We start from the raw sequence: 23,887 nt of genomic DNA, 5'->3' as shown, positions 1-23,887 counted from the left end.
CTAAAAGCAAAACTTTTTTTTTGTTTTAGCATGTGGAGAGGAGTTCAAACCCCTGTCAGTTTTGTATTGCTATTTGTGCCAGCGTTAGTCAGATTGACCCTCTCTTTGTCATGTTTACATTATCAAAAATGAAAGTGTAAAAATCCTACATTTTGGGTAGACTCCAGAACAGGAGTGGAGGGGGACTCTCCCAACGAGGACACTAGTTCTGGTGCACCTGATAACACTAGGGTTGCCACCTCATCCCTTTAATGACACAGGTTCAGTGGCTGGTTAAGGTGGAAATGAAACTCACTTTGTGCCTTATCTGCATTAACCCCTTTAAGAAGTTGCTGATCGGCCCTTTGCTGATCACACGCACACTTTCAAAGAAAAAAAAACTTTAGCAATACACACTAAACTGAGCATGTGCAGAGTTCTTCCAAGGGCTCTGTACTATCAGCAGATGGATTGGGGAGAGTAGAAGAAGGGGAGTATCAGAGAAGACATGATCAAGCAGCCATTTTACACAATGCAGAGGATTAACCCCTGAGGTGCCACAGTGAGTATAACAAACATGTTTTACTGCATAAACAGACAAATTTTACTGCTGTGGCTTTAGAAACACTTTAAGGTGGAGGAGGTGTTAATTTTTAAACATTTTTTATATATTATACTTTCATTTTTTTAAAAACTTTATTTATTGCTATTTCAAGGTGTTTACAAGTCCTCGGGCAGCTGACAGATACTATTTATAGAGGTATTTATCTACATCCCTAATGTCTCTCCTGCACTCTGTCCAATTAGATTAAAAACAGAAACAGTTCCAGACCTTCTGTTTACAGTGCTACAGTGGTCATGGGTTTTTTTTGGTCTGATCCCAAAACTGGTCAGATTAGCGATCTCCTCCCACTCATCAATCTATGTTTGTTGTGTTCTAGGTGACAAGATTAGCAGTGAGCCCTGAAAGGGGGTTTCCAGCTGTCCAGATCCCTTTTTAATAAAACGCCCGGAGCGTGAATTTAAAGGGCGAAACAAGCTCATGGCTGCTTGTGGCAGGGTGCTATAGGGAAGAACGAGTGCGGCACTATTCACCACAGCCCGACTCCCTGAGGTGCACCACGAGTGACACTGGGCAGGACTGTGTCTCAGCAATCATTCGGTGTTAAGCTGGCCATACACTAGTAGACGTTTTTGTTCAGTGTGCATATACGCTATACAGCACGAATGGATGAATCCCCCACTGAGTATTGTATTCTGACAGCTGCCACTGGCACTGGCTGTCAGAATATGTTGAATGCTGCTAAACACTGACTGCAGGTGACTGGCTGCAGTTACTGTTTAGCTCCTTCGATTTTCAGATCGAAAGATGCCAGACGGTATGGTGCCGACAGTGCTGCTACTCGAGTTTCGGCCACTTCTTCAGAAACTGGCTGAAATTTGATCAGTAAACGGGCAGCTTAAAGCAGAACTATAGGCAAAACTTTTTTTCTATTTTGGATAGAGTAAGGGTGGGTCATAACTCCAGATTTTTTTTTCGCCATCTGTGCCTCAATGCGGAGATTTGCCTTCAGTTCAGTGAGCGGAAATCCCTGCAAATTAAGGGAATTCCTTGGAGACCCCCAGGTCACCATTGGAAGATTTCCCTTCTATTACTTTTCTGGGGCAACTTTCCTGGCCGGTCATCAGAGCACTGATGATCAGTGTGCCCTACTGATCAGTGTAGCCCCGGCAGTGCCACCTGTCAGTGTCCATCAGTGCCTTGTGTCAGTGCTCATCAGTGCCAAGTGCCAGTCCCCATCTGTGCCACATCAATGCCACATATCAGTGCCTACCAGTGCACATCAATGCCACATATCAGTGCCCATCTGAGCTGCCTTTCAGTGTCACCCATCAGTGCCAGTCAGTGCCACCTATCAATGCCAATCAGTGCCACCTATCAGTGCCAGTCAGTGCCATGTATCAGTGCTGCCTTTCAGTGCCCATCAGTGATGCCTGTCAATGCTCATCAGTGCCACCTATCAGTGTCCATCAGTGCAGCCTATCAGTGCAGCCTCATTAGTGCACATCAGTGAAGGAGAGAAAACACTTATTTACAAAATTTTATAACAAAAACTAAGAAAAAAATGTTTTTTTTTTCAAAATTTTCAGTAGTTTTTGGTATGTTTAACCTCCTTAGCAGTTTTCCCGAGTGTAGCTCGGGGTAAAATTTCAATACCAAGAGCGGTAACCCCGAGCTACACTCGGGCTTACCATGCGGCGTTGCTCAGGGGGTCCCTGCAGCACTTACCTTGTCCTTCGCTCCCGTGATGTGTCCCCTGCAGCGTCCCCGGCCATCTCCTCCGGCCGATGCCGGCATCCGGCTTCCATGTTCCGGTCCCTGTGACGTCGGACCGTACGGGCGCCGGAACCGGTGGGAAATTTGACATTTTTAAAAAATGTCATTTTTGCTGTCATTGCTGTTTCAATGCATTTCACATATATTTTGTCCCTACTGCTTTGTCCTGTGCCCTGCCTGCATTTTGACTGTTCTTTCTGCCTGGAAACTTAGAAAAGTCCATGGCGTCCAAAAAGCGTCCCTTTACGTCAAAAGCGGTTTTAGAACAGCGATAGTAAATCAGAACCACTTGCAGAATTGAGTGATGATTCGTGGGGAAATTCGTCATCAGACACTCAAAACGATTTTGCGACTTTGCTCAGTGATATGCAAATTTGCCTCTGTATTTCAAATTTCAGTGTTTTTGGTTTGATTATATTATTGAATTAAATTTAATATTATTATATTATTATTTTTTATGATTATTTATTAAATTATAATTTATGATTTCGTGTTTCAAGTTTTATCATATCCGGAATGTTTACTAGACTCTTGTTCGTACAGATTTCAGTGAGTTATTCCTAAAAATTACAGCCTACAATAAAAAACTACATATTTCCATACAAAAAAATGGTACCGCTTTCAGCACAAAAAATCGTAAAGAATCGTACCGCCGAGGAGGTTAAGAAAAAATAAAAAACCCAGAGTTGATTAAATACCACCAAAATAAAGCTCTGACACAAAAAAAATGATAAAAAGTTCATATGGGTACAGTGTTGCATGACCAAGCAAATGTCATTCAAAGTGTGACAGCGCTGAAAGCTGGAAATTGGTCTGGGCAGGAAGGGGGTATAAGTGTCCTGTAGGTTTGTGGTTAAGGCACTGTGCAGTATAAGGCTACTTCTTATATGAGGCAGCTCCAATACCACAAAAAGCCCAGTGAGGTTTGTCAAGGTATTGTCAGGCATATAGTAACCAGACTTTTTTGTGGCACTGGAGCAGTAAAGGCTCCTTTCTGGCAACCCGACCAAGCAGCTCATTTTTGTTCAGCACTGACTGGTATTTCCAAGGCTTTGGATATCTTTTCATATCCTTTTCCATTGTTATAAAATTACCTTGTTATGCAGGTTTTGACATTTCTCTTCTGATCCCCATGGCTCAGTATCTAGCCTGCTCAGTGCACCCACATGAGAGCTAACACAAACTCATTGGCTATTTATACAGGGGCACCAATTACAATTTGAAAAGCCACAGATGTGGGAAATTAACCTTTATTTGCCATTTTGACTTGTGTGTGTCACCTTGTGTGTCTGTACCAAGGACAAACATTCCAGGGTATGTAAACTTTTGATCAGGGCCATTTGGGTGATTTCTGTAATTATAATTTAAAAAGCCAAATGGCTTCATATGACCACTATCCTTAAATAAAAGGCAGTTTTTTGGCATGATCAGTCATATTTTCAATATCAATGTCAAAATTTCACAATTTCTGCCAGGGTATGCAAACTTTTGAGCACAACTGTCCCTTCCTATTTACAAATGCTAGTAGCATAAGGATTACAAATAGTGAGTACCTGTCATGGTTTATGTTTAGTGCAGTATTCCTAAATCACATTCCATTCTGTGTCTCCGCTTCCCCCCCCCCCCCACTTGGCCCCCTCCTTAATCACCGCCCTCCACCTCTCATCCTGCCGTGGCTCTTTGAAGCCGAGCCATGCAGGACAAGAGGTGTGACTCCTGTCACTATCTTCTCCCCGTCCGGCTAGGCCGGAGGGAAGAAGATGGTTTCCCCACAGCGAAGTTCACACCTCTCCGCGGAGAGGTGCGAACCTCCCGTGGGGATGTTCTGGACCGCGGCAGTCAGCCTGACACCGCACGGCCCCGGCATCCGCAGCGCGGGCACAAGAGCTCCCGCGCTTGCAGATGCCGCCCGACAAAGGCCACGCTCTCGAGAGCGCGGCCCATTTCAAGGGGGGCGTGCCTCGTAGCCAGGCGACGAGGCACGCCACCCACGGTTGCCAGGACGACCAGGGAGCGTCCTCAATCGGCTTAAGAGGCCGATGCCGGGCTCCCCGTTCGTTGTTCTGCTGCCAAGCCACTGAGAGGTCTCTGCTGCGGTGAGACTCTCGTGGCCACTCTGCAATTACCCCAGGGATTTAGGGGGGAGAAATCACACCAGCTGCCACTCTGCTAGTACCCAGGATTTTGGGGAGAAATACGCCAGCTGCCACTCTGCAATTACCCAGGGATTTTCGGGAGAACTACGCCAGCTGCCACTCTGAAGGTACCCCAGATTAGGGGGGAGAAATAACGCCAGCTGCTGCTCTGCAATTGCCCAGGCTTGGGAGGATTATTACCCACTGACTACGCCACGCATACTCAGGGCAAGTACTTGCTGCTATAATGCCCCTGCTTTGCACCCAGGAGTGCTGGCATACTGCTGCTGGAGAGTCAAACCTGGTCCCTGCCTCCAGGACCCTCTGCTGTGGGCTGAGAAGGGTTGCCCCGTGGCTGCCGTCTGCTATTGAACTCAGGCATCCCTGCCGGATCCGTGAGTGTATGCTCCCCTGTGTTATCCCCCTGAACTGTTCCTGTACTCCATCCCCGTTTCCCTGTTTGGATTACAAAGTGTTGTAGATACTCTAACTTTGCCCCTAGGGCCGGACTACAATTATTTTGAGCCCTCTCCTTGCTACTATGCCCCATACCGGGTACTGCCACACTCCCTGCAGACCCCAATTGAGTGACTGTCATTTGCTTTAATAAAGCTTTGTGTGTTTGCCATCTGCTTTGTGTGTTCTGTCCTGCCTACCCTCCATCACAATACCGATTAAGGCTCCATGTACACGGGACATTTGGAAAACACTTCTGAATGATGGAAACTGCTGGAAAACGTAGGTTAAAAAACATCTGTTTAGCAAGGTTTGCATACCGCGTTTATGCGCGTTTGCGTTTAGAAGCGTTTTTTAAAGATAACCTCAGGAGACCCAAAATGCCCAGAATGCACTGAAAAACAGTAAAAAAAATTAACTATTTCAGACATTTTGAGAGAAATAGAGAGAGCAGTATTTGTTGAGATTAGGTGTCTTTTTTTTTTATTTTAGGTGTTTTTATGTGTTCCAGTTCATTTCTGTGCAGATATTATTGCAGCAGTGTCTAACATATTTTCTTTCATGTGAAACCTCAAAGTATGGTGTACCAGCTCCATTTGAGTACCGGGAAAACGCTTTGCATGCATTTTTCATGATGAAAAAAGGCTCTGGACAGCATCTAGAAACGGAAGAGTTAAAAAAATTTCCAAACGCAAATGCTTATAAATGCAGTTAGCCGCATTTACAAGCGTTTAAAACGCTGATAAAATCTACTCCTGAACACAAGTTTGTTGCGTTCAAAAAATGACTTTAAACTCAACTGCCTGTAAATGACAGTGTACATGGACATTTAGGAAAACATTAGGGAAAGTTCAGGAGCTGCAGAAAAGCTCCTAAACGTGAGTTTATCAGCTGCAGTGTACATGGAGCCTAAAAGAGTGAAATGCCTGTTCCCCCATCTATATACAGCTTGACTGTAGGTGGCGCTAACATTGGTCACATCATTTGCATTCATTGGGCGCCCCAGGCTTAATAGATTCAGTACAAATGCCATATATAGGCAGTTATCTTTCCGAGAACATGTGGAGAAATGTATGCCTATCCTATAATGGGACGTGGCAGAGTGGCGACCCCCCTGCCACTCATAATAGTGGTGTACTAGCAGTGCTTTTAATATGCCCTCCTTCGCATTTAACAATTGAACTATCAGGCTCTGCTTGCATGAGAGTATTTCAAAGGAGATCTTTCCATGGGTAGTAAGTGCTTACATGTACAGGATGTGCTGATTATCTATATCTAGGGGAAGTGATGATCATATGCAGGGCTCAATTTGCAGTATCATTGATAACGGTCAGCCTGTTTTCTTCCTTTTTTAACACATAGTAAACAAAAGAAACATTAGATATCCAGAATACATAAGCCCTTGGTGCGGAATGTACACAAATATGCAGCCCCACTGGACTGGGATTTTTTCCATGGGGCCACATATTTGCATACTTGTCTTTGTGCTGGCAGTGTGCCGCATGGTGTGCTCCCAGCACAGAGCCCGGGGTCGCACGCCCAATTCCAGGTCACCGGATTGGCTATCACACTGATCTGTCACTGTGAAGCACACCCCTGTGTTCTCTCGTTGAATGGAGGAGAGAGATTAATTGTATCTCTCTCTTTGCAGAGAGAGAGGAAAAAAAAAGTATATATTTAAAAAAGAAAAAAATATCTAGATCAAGGTTTAATCTAGGTCAGTGCCAGGGTAAGTGTTTGGTTCAGGGTCTTCTTTTTTAAAATTTTTAAAGTAGGATCAGTGTATTTTAGGTAAGATTTAAAAAAAATAAAAAAAGATTTCCTTGGATAATAGCAATAATAATAATAATAAAAAAAAGATTTATTTTGATAATAATAAAAGAAAAAATGATCAGGAGATATCCATTCACCACCAAGATGAAAGCCCAATTTGTCCTGAAAAAAAACTAAGTATAATCCACCTGGATGCACAAAGTAGTTGTGATGATATGTACAGTTTACTAACATGTCAAAGTTGCAAAATTGTGTTTAGGCATTAACATTTATTTTTATCTTTAGGCACAAAGGGGTTAATTTGTGAGTACTGTGGGTTTCTGGTCCCACATTATTAATATATATCAATAAAAAAAACAAAAAAAACAAAAAGACACAAACATTTTGTCCTGACCACTTTATGTATGGTAGCAGCAATTAGAGATAAAGCAACTGAATCCATTTTAATTATTCCAAAGAGTTTTTTTCCATTAGTAAGCCATTATTTGTAAACATAAGGATTGAAAATTCCAGCTCCCATAGCTACTGGCTGTTAAAGTCTTGGATGAGTGTTTTGTTGTGTTTTTTTTATTCAGGGCAACTGAAGAATTCGTGAACTAAAATATCATTGTTCTTGTTTTTAATAAAAAGTTTTTTTTTTTGCATTTTTGAAAGTCATAGTGCAGAAACTGGAAACAGGAATCAATGATCCTTCTTTCAAAACTTATCCAACTGAACTGTACACAATGCAAAAGTTTCTAGTGCAGTATAAAACCCCATCCATGGTGTCATGGCAGTAACAAAACTCATTGTGATTTCATTATAAACCAGCATATCCTCTGATCCAAAAAGTTTTAATACAGGTCCCATTAACTGTGTTTCTGTCTCTTCCAGAATCGTTTAACATCTGAGTGTCCAGCTGGTGTGACCACCATAACTCGCTGGCCAGGGTTTTCAAATACAAGTACACCAAGATCTTGAGCATAATTTCTTAGCAGCTCAAAGTCCACCTGTGAAAGGAACTGATTGTATAGAACACCTAATGGATGAACAGAGAAAAACAAAAACGATGAAATAAGAAAAAACAGCAAAGATCTTCAACACAGGTTGCTAAATTCATTCTTCTTTGGTAGAATATAATACACTGCTCAAAAAAATTTAGAACTCTGGTACCTTGTTCCTCAAGTTGGGGTAGCAAACGATGAGGAGTTTCGCCACCCCTCCCCTTGCTAGAAGTATAAATGATTGGTTTCCATGACTCCTCTTTGGCCTGATGAGGGAGCATGCATGCTCCTAACGCGCACCAACCCCCTCTATCATGTGACCAGAAGTGATGCCTTCTTCTCTCTGAGGGAATCCCGCAACTCGGAGGACATGCTGGAAGCCACCAGCATCACCGCCACACACCGGATTCTCCCCATATGCCTAGAGGTTCCTACTCATTCACTAAGTGGATGATTCTCTAGATCACAAGCGCTATTCTCCTTATCCTTTGTGGGTGGCCTGTATTACTCTATTTTTAATAAATTAAAGAGTTTTAATACTGCACTTAGAGGGCACCGCCTCTTCCTTCCTAATCACTGACATTTTTTTCCCTACTCATCTTTTCTGACTGTTTTTCACTAGTTTTGCATTTGGCTAGGGTCAGTGTCACTACTGGTAGCATGAGAATAGACCTGGACCCTACAGAGGTTGCACAGGCAGTCCAACTCCTCCACGATGGCACAACAACACGTGCCATTGCAAGAAGATTTGCTGTGTCTCCCAGCACAGTCTCAAGAGCATGGAGGAGAGACAGGTAGTTACTCTAGGATAGCTGGAGAGGGCCGTAGAAGGTCCTTAACCCATCAGCAGGACCGGTATCCTTTGTTCAAGGAGGAACAGGATGAGCACTGCCAGAGCCCTACAAAATGACCTCCAGCAGGCCACTGATGTGAATGTCTCTGACCAAACAATCAGAAACAGACTTCATGAGGGTGGCCTGAGGGCCCGACGTCCTCTAGTGGGACCTGTGCTCACTACCCGGTACCATAGAGCTTGATTGGCATTTGCCATTGAACACCAGAATTTGCATGTCCGTCACTGACGCCCTGTGCTTTTTCACAAATGAGAGCAGGCTCACCCTGAGCACATGTGACAGACAATAAAGGGTCTGGAGAAGCCATGGAGAACGTTATGCTGCCTGTAACATCATTCAGCACTACCGTTTTGGTGGTGAGTCAGTGATCTGGGGAGGCATATCCATGGAGGGACAAACAGACCTCTACAGGCTAGACAATGGCACCCTAACAGCCATTAGGTATCGGGATGAAATCATTGGACCCATTGTCAGACCGTACGCTGGTGCAGTGGGTCCTAGGTTCCTCCTGGTGCATGACAATGCCCGGCCTCATGTTGCGAGAGTATGCAGGCAGTTCCTGAAGGATGAAGGAATTGATATCAATGAATGGCCCCCACATTCGCCTGACCTAAATCCAATTGAACACCTCTGGTATATAATTTTTCGGTCAATCCGATGGTGCCAGGTTGCACCTCAAACTGTCCAGGATCTCAGTGATGCCCTGCTCCAGATCTGGGAGGAAATACCGGAGGACACCATCCATCCTCTCATTAGGAGCATGTCCCCGACATTGTCAGGCATGCATACAAGCATGCAGGGGCCATACAAACTACTAAGTACCATTTTGAGTTGCTGCAATAAAATGTCAGCAAAATGGACTAGCCTGCCGCATAATTTTTTCACTTTGCTTTTCGGGGTGTCTTTGAATTCAGTCCTCGATAGGTTGATAATTTTCATTTCCATCAAAAAAAGGGGCATCCATACGTTTCTAACACATTACCCAGTTCATATAAGTATAGATATCCAGCATGAATATTTTTCCCCATTGAGATCTGATGTGTTTTCAAAGTGTTCCCTTAATTCTCTTGAGCAGTGTACCTAAATATTTCTCTGTTCACTAGATGCAAATGATATTAGAAATATTAATTTCCTAAAGCTCCCCACCAACATTTCATTCTCACTGTACAAATGTCTTATAAAATGATGGGATACTCTTGGTAGCTCTAAAAGGAGAATGAACAATGATTAAAGCAAGATTTTAACTGATATGTGACACTTAAAGAACTACAAATCAAGCAGCAATGAAATTCAGGTTGTGTATAGTATAAGGATTCAACAGCTAAAAGTAACTCAACAGCCCAAGTGGTTTACAAAGATGAAACCTCTTTATTTCATTCATGATGGTTGTCTTTCAATGATTTGCAAATCCAATAAACCCATTATTTATTCACAATAGAAAAACATATCAAATGTTTAAACTGAGAAAATACACCATTGTAAGAAAAATAAAATGTAATTTTGAAATTGATGGCAGCAACATGTCTCAAAAAAGTTGATAGGGCCATGTTTACTACAGTGTAGAATCCCCTCTTTTAACAACACTCTGTAAACGTCTGGGAACAGAGGAGACCAGCTTCTGCAGTTTTGGGAAAGGAATGTTGTCCTATTCTTGTCTGACATAGGATTCTAACTGCTGAACAGTCCTGGGTCTTTGTCATATTTCTCCTTTGAAGATGCACTAAATAGTTTGTCAGTGAAAGGTCTGGACTACAGGTAGGCCAGTTAAGCTCCCAAACTCTTCTACTAGCCATGCTGTTGTCATAGATACAGTATGCGGTTTGCCATTGTCCTGCTGTAATATGCAAGGCCCTCCCTAAAAAAAAGACATTGTCTGGATGGGAGCATATGCAGCTCTAAAACCTGGATATATCTTTCAGCATTGATGGTACCTTTCAAGATGTGCAAGCTGCCCATTCCATACACACTAATGCTCCCCTATACCATCAGAGATGCAGGCTGTTGATCTGAGTGCTGATAAACTGGAAGGTCCATCTCCTTTTTGGTTCAGAGGACACCACGCCCATAGTTGCAAAAAAAAATTTTAAATTTTGATTTGTCCGATCACAGAACAGTTTTCTACTTTGCAACAGACCATTTTAAAATTAGCTTTGGCCCAGAGAAGACAGTGGTATTTCTGGATCATGTTCAGATATGGCTTCTTCTTTGCGAGATAGAGCTTTACCTTTCATTTTTGAATGGTACGGTGAACTATGTTCACAGGCAGCCCATGCAGTGATGTCCATCACAGAATCATGCCTGCTTTTAATGCAGTGTTTTCTGAGAGCCCAAAGATCATGGGCATTCAATATTGCATTTTGGCCTTGTCCCTTGTGCACAGAGATTTCTCCAGATTCTCTGAAACATTTGATATTATGTACTGTAGCTGATTATATTATTAAAGTCTTTGCAATTTTCCATTGAGGAACATTATTTTGAAATTGTTCAACAATTTTTAAACGCAGTTTTTACAGATTGGGGAACCTCTGGTCATCTTTACTGAGACACTCTGATTCTCTAAGATGCTCTTTTTATACACAGTCATGTAATTGGCAACATGTCAGTAACACAATTAGTTGCAATATGTTCTTCCAGCTCTTCCCTGTTAGTACCACTTCATTTACTAGCTTTTTGTTGTGCTGTCCCAACTTTTCTGAGATGTGTTGATGCCATCAATTTGAAAATTACTTTTTTTTTATTTTTTAATTGCAATTTTTTTTAGTTTAAACATTTTATATCTTTTGAATAAAGAATGGATTTATGAGACTTTTAAATCTTTGCATTCTGTTTTTATGTAGATTTTACACAGTGTGCAAACTTTTTTGGAATTGGGGTTTTAAATTAAACTAATATACACGAAAATGCCACCGAGCTCCCTCGAGCTGGCCTGGTCATTATCATTAACTATACTTTTTTTTTTTTTTTTAATATATGGCTTGCCACAAGCACAATTAAATCATCCATCACACACCATGTATGCCTATACTTCCTCATACTTATTTTGAAAACCATCATTGTTTGTTGGTGCTATGAGAAAGAGGTATGTAATAATTATATGTATAGAAAAACTTTGGCCGAAGTTAGAAATAGTTGGCACATATGGCTAGAGAGTCGAATACTTCCCACATTCAGTTCATTATCTTACCACTGTATAAGCACATATACTTTTTCATAATATTTTTAGATAAACAGCATCTGTACAGAGCACTGACAAGAAACAGAGTACAAATAGAGTTTCCAGACCTTCAGAAAAACGAAGGCGATCTCTCTCAAGCTCCCAGAGGCGAATCTGATCAGTGATAGTTGGTGGAAGTACTGGAGTCTGGAAAAAAAAAAAGAGATGAAAATTGCACCTTAAGTTCCAACACATGTCATAACCGTCACAAAGAATTGTCAGAGCTTCATCTATTAAAGGGTCAGTAGAAAGGTAATACAGTCTATGGTGATGTGGACTGGGCATCCCAGACAGGCAACCATGTTCAGAGGTCCTAAGCACCCATGACAGTTTGTAATAGGAGATCTAACAGCAGTGATCCACTTTACGTAACCTCAGGAGGGCCTCCTGTAAGTCACATTTCTACAAGAGTCTGGAAGTTCAAAGGACCTGTTGTTATCTCCACTTAAATAATAACCAGAACACTGCAGCATGTCCGAATTTGTTTACCCTCTATCTGTCTGCTAATAAGAAACATCTTCCTCGGAGGGAATATTAGCCAATAAACATTTCTGTCTACCTGATGCTGAAGAACCAAAAACTTCAGTGTATTTCATAGCTCATAGGGCATATTTACCTCTATCAGTTATTTGGCAGTATTGTGATCCCAAACACCCCTATGCTAGGAGGTACAAGAAGCGATTAGGTACTGACAACCCTCCTTGGAAAAACAGATATCCAACAATCTTTCATATTTATATCCATTCAACAGGAAATTCAGTGCTGGATAATAATGTATACGTTAGCAAACTGTAACCTATATAAATTCAAAGATATTATTGCCTATAGAAAACTGTAGTCTGGGACATGGTCATAAACAAAGTGACATCCCAGCAGCCACGCCTTAGACCTGATGGGTGATTGGCCAAGTCTTTTCTGCTAACACCCCCCTCCAGGTCCAGAAACGAGGGGCTGTGAACTCACTTGACAGCTCTCATTTTACCATCAAAATAAGGAACACCTGTCAAGTCCCATGAGAGCCACTGTACCACCTTGCCCATTGATTGGACCCTGCTGAACCAAGGCTTTTTTTTCTATTTTTCAACCCTTTTGCTTTGCTGTTGCATTGTTGTCTCTTCGTTACCTTTCAATATCCTTTTTCTGTAAATTTTTTCCATTTGCACACATTTTTTATCTTTTCTTTTCCAATGTTTATTGAATGTTTCCATACAATATAGAAAATAAAGAAAAATATAAATGCCTTCAGTCTGAAGGCCCAGTTTGAAGTATCCAACGATAAACAGGGGGACGGTATTGCCCCACAGGCAGTATACAGTGGATACATAGAAATAGAGACAATAATCAACCTTGAAACGAACGAACTGGCGGTCATAAGGTACTAAGGAAAATTATTGACAGCTATACTATCAATTCATTAGCGAAAGTTGCCATGAGGCGATAAAGCCACTCTACAAGGGGTATGGGCATGGACAGCTTAGCTTACCCTTAAAGCGGAGGAAAAAATTAACACTGCAGCTTGGGCCTCTGATAAATGCCATGCTTCCAAAAGGAAAGCGGGGAGAGGGGGATAAGAGAGATTGAAGGAAGAAAGAAAAGGAAGAAAGAAAAAAGGCAAAGTCAAGAGATAGGTTGTCCACCCCCCAGGTCATCGTCAGAACACTCTTCATGCAAAAGTTTGTAGGTATTGTATACAAGGATTCCTTTTTACCTTTTCATAATTAAAACAATATTTTGAAAATTTAAAATTTTTTCTAACGCGCTAACACAGAATTTAAAGAATCCCTGTCTCTTGAAGAGTGCTACTGTATTGTAAATCTCTAGAAATGCCTGTCTGTGGTGACAGTGTATTACAGACATTTATTCTGAAGTCATAATTGCTATTGCTAATCTTGTGAACATTTACTATTTTTCGATAAAAGTAGTTGGTGGCAGTAAAGAGTTAATTGCTTAGTTAACTAAACCCATTGACAGTCACTCTCAATCTGTTGGCACTTCAACTGTGGTCCCGCAAGCTGGAAAATATTTATGCAGGGTGAGGCTGAGTGTGTCATTGTTGCGTATCACTGACAGTGCTGTGTGAGTTGACCAGCCTTTTGTCACAAATTGGTGAAAAAGTGCAGTGGTCTGACCTACTTTTAGCACAGAGTCCACTGCTGACATTATATACTGTATTTTGGAAATCTGCTGTAGTTCTTGCTTGCATTTCTGTCTACCTGCGAGTTTCCAACATTTGTGTGTTTCAGCATTTTCTGTTGTATTCGTCTTAACAAATATAAAATTCAGCAGGTAGAACAGCAGCCCCCATAATAGCCACAGCAAGTACGCTGACCCACAGATACATTATGAAACATTCTAATCTCCAGCTTATACCAAACACTGTAATCACTTTTATACACACAGGGCCTAGGACAATACTGTTGGTTTTCAACAGCATCCACCTACTGCAGTACTACTACAATAGAAAAATTAAGAAAAATACAATGCCATGAAAAAGTATTCATACCCTTGGAAATGTTCCACATTTTGTCATGTTACAACCAAAAATATAAATTTATTTTATTGGGATGCTATATGATAGACCAACAGAAAGTGGCACATACTTGTGACATTTTTTACAAATAAATATCTGAAAAGTGTGGCGTGCATTTGTATTTAGCCCCCTTTACTCTGATAACCCTAACTAAAATCTAGTGGAACTAATTGCCTTCAGAAGTCACCTAATTAGTAAATTACACATAATCCACCTGTGTGTAATTTAATCTCAGTATAAATACAGCTGTTCTGTGAAGCCCTCAGAGAACATTAGTGAACAAACAGCATCATGAAGGCCAAGGAACAAACCAGACAGGCCAAGCATAAAGTTTAAAGCAAGGTTAGGTTATAAAAAGAAAAATCCCAAGCTTTGAACATCTCATGGAGCACTGTTCAATCCATCATCCAAAAATGGAAAGAGTATGGCACAACTGCAAACCTATCAATACATGGTTGTCCACCTAAACTGACAGACCAGGCAAGGAGAGCATTAATCAGAGAAGCAGCAAACAGGCCCATGGTAACTCTGGAGGAGCTGCAGAGATCCAAAGCTCAGGTGAGAGAATCTGTCCACAGGACAACTATTAGCCATGCACTCCACAAATCTGGCCTTTATGGTAGAGTGGCAAGAAGAAAGCCATTGTTGAAAGAAAGCCATAAGAAGTCCTGTTTGCAGTTTGCGAGAAGCGGGGGACACAGCAAACACGTGGAAGAAGGTGCTCTGGTCAGATGAGACCAAAATTGAACTTTTTGGCCTAAAAGCAAAATGCGATGTGTGGTGGAAAACTAACATTGCACATCACCCTGAACACACCATCCCCACCGTGAAACATGGTTGCTGCAACATCATGTTGTGAGGATGCTTTTCTTCAGCAGGGACAGGGAAGCTGGTCAAAGTTGATGGAAAGATGGAAGGAGCCAAATACAGAACAATCTTAGAAGAAAGCCTGTTAGAGTCTGCAAAAGTGTGGAGACTGGGGCAGAGGTTCACATTCCATCAGGGCAACAATGCTAAGCATATAGCCAGAGCTACAATGGAATGGTTTAGATCAGGGTTCTCCAGTTTATGGTCCTTCGGACTTTAAGAGGGCCGGAGTGTGGCCAGTGGGGGTAGAAAATGTTTCAGGCCCAGCATCAGTGAGAATAAACATGGCCTCAGGGATGGTGGTCAGTAGGAAGAAGAGTAATGCCCCATCATTGGTATTAATGTGAGGAATAGTACCCCATAAGTGTTATTAGTGGAAGAAATACTGCCCCATTGTTGGTGTCAATGGGAGGAATAGTTCCCCAAGGGCCGGATAAAGGATAGCAAAGGGCGACATCCGGCCCTTGGGCTGCAGTTTGGAGACCCCTGGTTTAGATCAAAGCAAAAACGTGTTAGAATGACCCAGTCAAGGTCCAGATCTAAATCCAAATGAGAATTGGTGGCAAGACTTGACAATTTCTGTTAACAGATGCCCTCCATCCAATCTGACAGAGCTTGAGCTATTTTGCAAAGAAGAATGGGCAAAAATTTCACTCTAGATGTGCAAAGCTTGTAGAGACATACCCAAAAAGACTTGCAGCTGTAATTGCAGCGAAAGATGGTTCTAAAAAGTGTTGACTCAGGGGGCTGAATACAAATGAACTCCTCACTTTTCAGATATTTGTAAAAAAAATTTAAAACCATTTATCGTTTTCCTACCACTTAACAATTATGTGCCACTATGTGTTGGTCTATCACACAAAATCCCAATAAAATACATTTACGTTTTTTGTTGTAAAATGACAAAGTGTGGAAAATTTCAAGGGGTATGAATACTTTTTCAAGGTACTGTGTGTACATTGCCAGTCTGCTCAAACAACATTTAATCAGGGTACAAATATCTGAAGAACCAGGTATCCTAAATACATAAAACCTTTCCACTGAGGACAATTAATATGTTTACCTAGATTTGACAGACAGGTTAATGAATTTAATAATATTTTTTTTTCAATCTTTTAATTCAGCAGGCACCAGAAAGATCTATACAAACTGATAAAAATATAGGACATTTAAACACCTTCGCAAACAAAAATACCTCACCTGTTGCAACATCCCGGAGTGTGCTCTAGTCCTTAGGAAATGGATTATCTATAGATTGGAATACAAACATAAATGTTCAATATCCTGAACTATGCTAATAATAAGCACTCTAATTTTCCTGCTGTACCTTGGCTGGTGCAAAAAACTCAAATATTGTGATGAAGTAAATTAATTCTTGTTCCTACACATAAGAGGTGAGAATGGCAGCCCAGTCATACAGTGTGGTCACCTTTTCTGCCATCCATAATGACCACAAATTATTACTCCTGAACCACCTTTAAAATGGACCTGGCTTCTTCAAGCATTTCAAACTATCAACATGGCATCTCACAATTATGACTAATTTACTCAACATATTCATATGGCAGTTGGTATCATTGCAGCCCAGCCTAGGTTTGCCTGTAACGTGGTAGTTTAAAAAAAAAAATCATACCATGCAAATTAAAAAAAAAAAGAAGTTCTCTACAGATATGAATACAGAAGTTATAAACTCTGATCTCCTTAAAGGAAAAGTTCACCTTTAAAAAAAAATAAATAAATGCACTTTTATTTTGCAGGTAAAAAAAAAAAAAGCCTGTAAAGCATTGCACCCGGGAGCAGCAGATCGCTGGTGCCATGCAGAACTCCAACAGACTGTCAGTGTAAGTTGTCTGCTTGTAACTCATATGAGCAGGCAGTTTCACACTGACAGGAAGAAACAATGACCAATCACAACGCTCAACAGTTCATTGAGAACTACAAGTTGACACCTGAAAAGGATATCAGTACTTGCAGTTGTTTCATTCACAGAACTCTGTGAATGAATCACATGGCTGTGTAGGCGGAGCCCTGCACAGCCACACTTTTTTCAAAAAATGACAGCTGGAACAGGGAGTTTCTCCCCATACTGGGCTGAAATAAATATAGGAAGAATCCCCCTGCGCTCCACAGAACCTTTAACTTAAAGTCAGCTGCTATCACCTTTTCCCTATACCTTAGGATATGTGCAAATAAAATGTATATATTTTGTGATGAAGCGCTCAACTTATATAGTGTATACAAACCCTTTTTCTTACATCAATAATATTGTGAAAAATTCAAAATAAGTGCTTAATTCCCTCTTAAATTCTATAAACTATACAAAATCATTTATAAATAACTGGTGCAAATTCACACTCCTATTTATGCCCACTAGTGGTCAAAAACCGTGAAAATTCTAATACAAATGATAACACTTTATCTGTGCAAGGTGATAAGTGTATCCAATTACATGAACTAAATCAAATAAACAGTCCAAAGACTTGTGATGCAACACTGTGCAAATAATAAGTGTTCAATACACAGTGATTATAACTTCACTCCATGCTGCAGACGTGCTCTTTGTGACACTCTGATGTGACTCCCCTGGATTTAGCCAAAATGCCTCCTCACCTTCCACATTCGACCCTTGCGGGTCACAAAGCCTTAAATATATAGTATCTCAGCCAGATTTTCATGCTCCACTGACGCCACCGACTCAATTAAGATCCCCCTCCAAGCAATGAATTCCTCTCAGATTACTTTCCTCACAATATGGACTCAAACACAGAACGTATCAGCTCTGACCCCGCACACCAGCAGTCCCTCCAGCACGCACAGCACCAGTAACGCCACCATGGTACTACCAAGTTCTCAGAATCCTGACATCTCAAAGTTCCACCCTCTCTCCATACTGCTGTCACAAAGAAGGCTCGGATCACTGAGCTGCTGCAGGAGTGGGAACATGTTATGTGTTCCAGCCTAAAAAAGGGTGGTACATGTAACATGTTCCCGAAGGTGAACTTTAAAGATTGGTCACTTTGTACGACATTGTCAAAATTGCCCATTCAGGGCAAAGTGACAGTGTCTTTAAAAAGGGGCCCCCCAACCCAATGACCTGGCCAGTGCTTCCCTGTTGCTCATTCCTAAGTTGCAGCCAGCAGCAATACCCAGCACGTTCGAGCATGGAGGTGCATATGACCTACTCCCATGTGACAGCACTTGAGTTTAGCAGGCAATCACTAGGCCTGAGCACTGTCATATGTCCAACACTGGTGAGTTTGGTTCAGGCAGCAATAGAAGAAAAAAAACAAAAAGGGAGAAAAATAAATGAATATTAGTCGGTCAGAGCCTTTCTCAAAGCCCCCTTTGCCCTGACTAGGCAAGGTGACAGTGTCTTTTTAAACTAATCATTGTAATTTAACATTCTCCTTGCTGCTTTGTACAGGAAGTACCCATGCTTTAATTTTGGGCAAGCACAACCTACAACCCCGCACTCCCCTTCTAGGTATCTTTTCCCTGTTTAATTTAAAACGGTTGGCACTTCATTTGTACAGCAAGTTTACAGTAGATGTCCCCATTCAGTGACTTATGATCCATATTTGACTCTTCTCTAGCAACAGTCAATATGTGCATGCACATCTTAAAAGTATAATGAATTTTGTTCATTCTTTAGCTCACCTGTTTCCATGTACATATTTTTTATTTCTACAAAATATTTTGTGTCCATCTTCTGTAACGTTATCCTGCTAATTAGTTCTCTTTCAAACAAGTACTGGTTTAATATCTTATAAAAAGCTATTGTCCTGCTACCGGCTCTTTGCCCGTTAGATACAAGTGTTTATTCTAAAATTATCATATGCAATAAATAAATGAAAAAAATTATATTATATATACACACACACACACACACACACATATACATGACTATTGTAACTCCCTCCTCATTGGCCTACCTCATTGCAGGCTATTCCCTCTTCAGTCTATCATGAATGCTGCTGCTAGACTCATCCACCTTACTAACCATTCCGTATCTGCCACCCCTCTCTGCCAATCCCTTTACTGGCTTCCCATTGCCCAACGGATAAAATTCAAAACATTAACACATAAAGCCATTTATAACTCTGCCCCAAATTACATCACCAATCTGGTCTCCAAATATCACCCAAACCGTACTCTCCGCTCCTCGCACGACCTCCTGCTCTCTAGCTCCCTCGTCTCCTCCTCCCATGCTCGTCTCCAGGACTTCTCCAGAGCTTCCGCCATCCTCTGGAATTCTCTACCCCAATTTATCAGACTATCACCTACTCTGCTCACTTTTAGGCGATCTCTGAAAACCTATCTCTTCAGGGAAGCCTATCCTGCCCTCAGCTAATAATGGAATCTTCTACTCCTCCTACCAGTCCATCCCCCACAGTTACTACCTTTTGTACCACTAGTCCCTCCCTCTTACATTGTAAGCTCCAAGGAGCAGGGCCCTCCTAACCTTTTTGTATTGAACTGTATTGTTGCTGTATTGTCTCCTGTTATATTGTATTGTCTCCTGTATATTGTATTGTGAGCAAACTGTTGGTGCTATATAAATCCTGTATAATAATAATACACATACACACTCATGACAACATGCCTTTAGGAGTATATATTACAATCTAATTACACCATAATATTAAACAAATTGCCGCAACTATTTCATCGGGAACAAAATTATACATTAAACTACTTGTCTTAGTCTACCTTAAGAACTTGGGTTTTTCTCTTCATACCTGCTCAGCAGTGATACCATTTCCAATAGCTTGTTGTACACTTTCTCTAGTGACTTGTGCTACTACCAAGTTAGGAAAGCGATATAACATCTCCGAAAAGAGAGCAATGAGGGCGATCTGCAGTTCTGAATCTGCGGACACAGCAAAATGTTATATATTGTTTAACCTTTTGGCTGCTGGTGACATATTACATATTGTCATGGCTGTTCTCCTAGCTTGATCAATGAAGTTCATATTTATAAACCTTTAGAGCCAGCTCACACCACAAAAAACGCACTCCGGATGCATTCTGGATACGTTTTTGCTTACAGCTTACACCACACTCCGTTTGCTCAGTTCCAGTATGATTCTGTGCAGGAAAAATGCAGCATGTTCTACTTTTTTTCTGCACCGGCAACTGCTTGGAAATGACTGCACTTGTGTGAACTAGGGCCATTGGAATACATGGAAAACACTGTGTATGCATTTTTGATGCATAAAAAAAAACCCCGAACTGGACTGCATCTAGTATGAACTAGCCCTTTTTTATCTATGCTAAAACACAATCTTAAATTACAGGTGTATCTTGTGATCTACTTATTCCTGCACCAATTCCCCTTCACCTAGCTCTTGAGAGAAAAACTGAACTAATCTCCCAAACTGCTTAAGGTGACATTACACTCTATTAGATTGTAAGCTCTTATGAGCAGGGCCCTCTTAATCCTTTTCTTTTGAAAAAAAAACAAAAAAACAAAAAAAAAAACCCTTACTTTCGTGTTGCTTTAACTATATAGAACCTTAATGGCCACAATTCACCCAATTCATGCTGAACTTAAAACAAATCTAATGCCAAACAAACCCCTGTCAGTTTTTTTTAAATTCCTGTCTGTCCCCTTGTTGGGGATGTTTATATTCTATTTCTCCTAATGACCACTGTTCCTGGAACTGAAAGTTGTTGTTGAAACATGAGCAGAGGGGAGGTCTTCTAATGGGCACACTTGTAGTGAAAGAGCAGATCTTAGCCCTGGTTCACATCTGTGCGGTCGTGCGGGCCGCGAATTGCACGGACACTAGAGCCCATTCAGTTGAATGGACTGCCGTGCCCTGGGACATGCAGTACTGCACTACTTTGGAAACTGCAGCCCGCACGGGAACCGAGGTTCTCAGTACGGTTGCGATTTCCTGTGCGGGCAGCGTGCCATTAGAATTAATGGCACCTGCCTGTGGGTCCTGCATTCCCCTGTGTGGGTTGTGCGGCTGCAGGCATTTGTGTGGATCCCACAGCGGCACCACCCGCACAGATTTGAACCGAGGGTAAGAGCAAATTTTCCTCACTTTGGACAGACCTCTCTACTACAGCTGTGTAGGTAGATGTTTACATGGAATACTAACCTAACGTACATACACAGTATAAACATGTTAGTAGCTCACTTACCTGTATATGCATAGATTCTATAGTTAGTCTCTACCACAATAAAACCTTGCTTGTGGCTATCCAGAGTGGTGCCAGATATACCGGATGCCAGGTTAATAGCTAGCCGTGTTGGGTAGTAGCGGCGGGACTTTCTCTATTAATGACATGACATTAATAAATATGAAGTTGACGTAGATATAAAAGACACAATTAATACAGCTCTGTAATCACTAATACATCCTTAAATATCATTTTAAAATACAAGCAGTGAAAGTAACTGAAATCTGAGCTTGTTTCCACCTAATTTAGTCCCTGTAGGGCTGTGCTGGAGTATGAAAAGAAAATCAGTACATGGAGCCAATCGGTTCATGTGCTGACAAGAAAGCACATTAATAGGAGGAAAGGGCAGAGATGCGCTTGTCACTGTTGCTGCTCCTCCTTTCACTGTTTTGTCACAGGCTGTGGGCAGACCCAGGATGAGACTAGACTCAGAAGAAGTGGATTGAATGATGCTGGACATAGGATTGAGAAAATTTAGTGGCAGAAAATGTACTGCAGGGGAAATCTCTGGACTGAAGATGAAATTTGCTGTAATGGGTGGTTTTGTTATTTTATCCTTTAGTGGGCAATTTTATGCTGATATTTTTGGTTGGAATTTTGCTTTAAAGTGGTTGTAATCCTCGGTCATGGAATGACATGTCATGTCAATAAACAAAGCACATCCTTCTTTAGTGTGTTATTGCCTCAATCCAAAGCACCAAGTGTGATTTCTGTCTGGAGTGGCTCCTCTGCTATCTGCATTTCGGAAGGGGTGAGTCAATTACCTCCACAGAGGTCTCAGATTACACTCTGCTCTCTTCTCTAAACAGGTACAACTTATGTAGCAGGACTTGTTTCATCTCTGTGTATCAGCTGGATAAAAAGAAAAACAGTGTGTCTTAATTTCAGGCTGCAATTTTTTTTATTATTTTAAAAAGGGGGGTGATTATTTTCTATACCCACTATAAATTGGTTATACATAGTTTTAAAAAGCACAAATTGTTTATAAGAGAGTTAAAGAATGTATTGTTAACATATGAGATATAATGGGCTTAAAGCCACTATAAATTAAAAGAGAAGTGTGGGATTTTTTTATTATTATACTTACCTAGGTGGATGCAGCATTGGATTGATGCTGCATCTTTTCCACACCTGTTCTAAGGAAGAGAACTGAGCGATCAAGCACAGTTCTCCCTGCCGCTCTGAGCACAGAGCCAGGACTGCCATTCTCCAGCTCTCTGCTCTGTCCCCCCACCCCCACAGGGCTCTCTGGAGTGCTGAGCTGTGGAGGGGGAGGGAGAAGCTGGATCTCAGTGGCTTGCTGAGAGACTGAGCTATGTGCCACTCCAGGCTCCTGAGCTGATCCCTACCATATGGTCAGGATCTCTCCTCAGCCTGGATTGTCATGACGTCAGCTGACAGCGGACCTTAGGCTTAAAATCGGTCACAGGAGTGCAGAACAAACTGCACTCCTGTGATCCACAGGAGAAGTACAGCCAAATGAGCTTTGGCTGTACTTCACTTTTAAGCTTTCTTAACAAACGCTGATACTAAATAATACGATTTAAACATCCGTTTTGCTCAACATAAATCACCAAAATTGATTTCAGATGCAAAAACATTCTTATTTTAAATATCAGAAGGAGCTGCTCACCTTTCTCTGAAACACTAGTCCAAATTCCCGCAGATGCTGCAGGAAAGTCTGTAAGGAGTCACTCATTCCTTCTACAGAGTAATCCTTTAAGACAAGGTTGTGAAATTAATAAAGGCATTCCATTATAAATTAATGTTAGCACAGACTGTTTCATATTTTGGCTAATATATCATGCACAATGTGTTACATCTTATAATACCTTTCCAAGTGTTGAGAAGCTCAGCTGGAACATGAAAGAAAGAATCTCTACAAGATTCATCCCACGTGACTGCAGATGACAAAACAATGGCATTACACACAGGAACAGAGAGCAACACCTAATAAGAGGAAGAAATAGGACAGTTTTTACATAGCACAGGACATAAAATATGCTTTAAAATGTGGAAAGCAACTTAATGTGTAAGTTCACCTTTTCAGAAAAAAACAAGGAGGTAAAGTACCGCTGAGTCAGCCAATCCCGCCCCCTGCACAGCCCGGCATTCCAGTGAGTCTTGAAGGGGCAGAGTACAGAGTGGTGACTGGCAGTCAATGCTCTTTGCTCACAGTGGACCCGAGAACTGAGCAATCAGTGATCTTTGATTGCGCAATTCTCAGGAAAGAGCCAGCGGGGGACAGTGGCTGCATCAGATCAATGCTCGAGCCATCTAAGCAAGTATGTTTGTTATTTTCCATTTCCACAATTAAATTTAGTGCAGTGAGATTTCCACTTTTGCTATCTCCTTAGCCTGCAGGAACAAACTTATCTTTCTTCTGCTAATCCCAACAGTTTCCATGTAATAGCGATGAACAAAGACATATTTGAAGTCCAGTCTGGGTGAAAAACCATAGTTCCTTCCATAGATAGTGGAAAAGTGAGTGTAGTCACCCAGGGACAGGAAATGTATTCACAGGATAATCAGTCACCTTATCCAAAGCTGCAATATTTAAAATTTT

The 23,887-nt window shown here is 41.4% G+C and overlaps 1 protein-coding gene across 1 annotated transcript in view; it reads right to left on the bottom strand.

The window, feature by feature from the left end:
- Nucleotides 1–6,748: 6,748 nt before the first annotated feature.
- The window catches only part of GTF2H4 (general transcription factor IIH subunit 4), a 36,117-nt gene continuing 18,978 nt past the window's right edge, over nt 6,749–23,887 (bottom strand). The window contains exons 8-14 of the mRNA XM_089652029.1: nt 23,154–23,222; nt 22,955–23,038; nt 21,283–21,415; nt 19,869–19,999; nt 16,330–16,377; nt 11,801–11,879; nt 6,749–7,699 (exon numbers count right to left, since the gene is read on the bottom strand). Of these exons, the coding sequence (XP_089508155.1) occupies nt 7,530–7,699; nt 11,801–11,879; nt 16,330–16,377; nt 19,869–19,999; nt 21,283–21,415; nt 22,955–23,038; nt 23,154–23,222 (714 nt within the window). The 3' untranslated portion in view covers nt 6,749–7,529. The remainder of the gene's footprint in view (nt 7,700–11,800; nt 11,880–16,329; nt 16,378–19,868; nt 20,000–21,282; nt 21,416–22,954; nt 23,039–23,153; nt 23,223–23,887) is intronic.

Source organism: Staurois parvus, unplaced genomic scaffold, assembly GCF_062004578.1.
Source record: "Staurois parvus isolate SC_StPar_1 unplaced genomic scaffold, SC_StPar_1.0 ptg000669l, whole genome shotgun sequence".
Classification (NCBI taxonomy): domain Eukaryota; kingdom Metazoa; phylum Chordata; class Amphibia; order Anura; family Ranidae; genus Staurois; species Staurois parvus.
The sequence above is the reverse complement of the archived record's forward strand: the minus strand, read 5'-3'. Positions and strand labels throughout refer to the sequence as shown.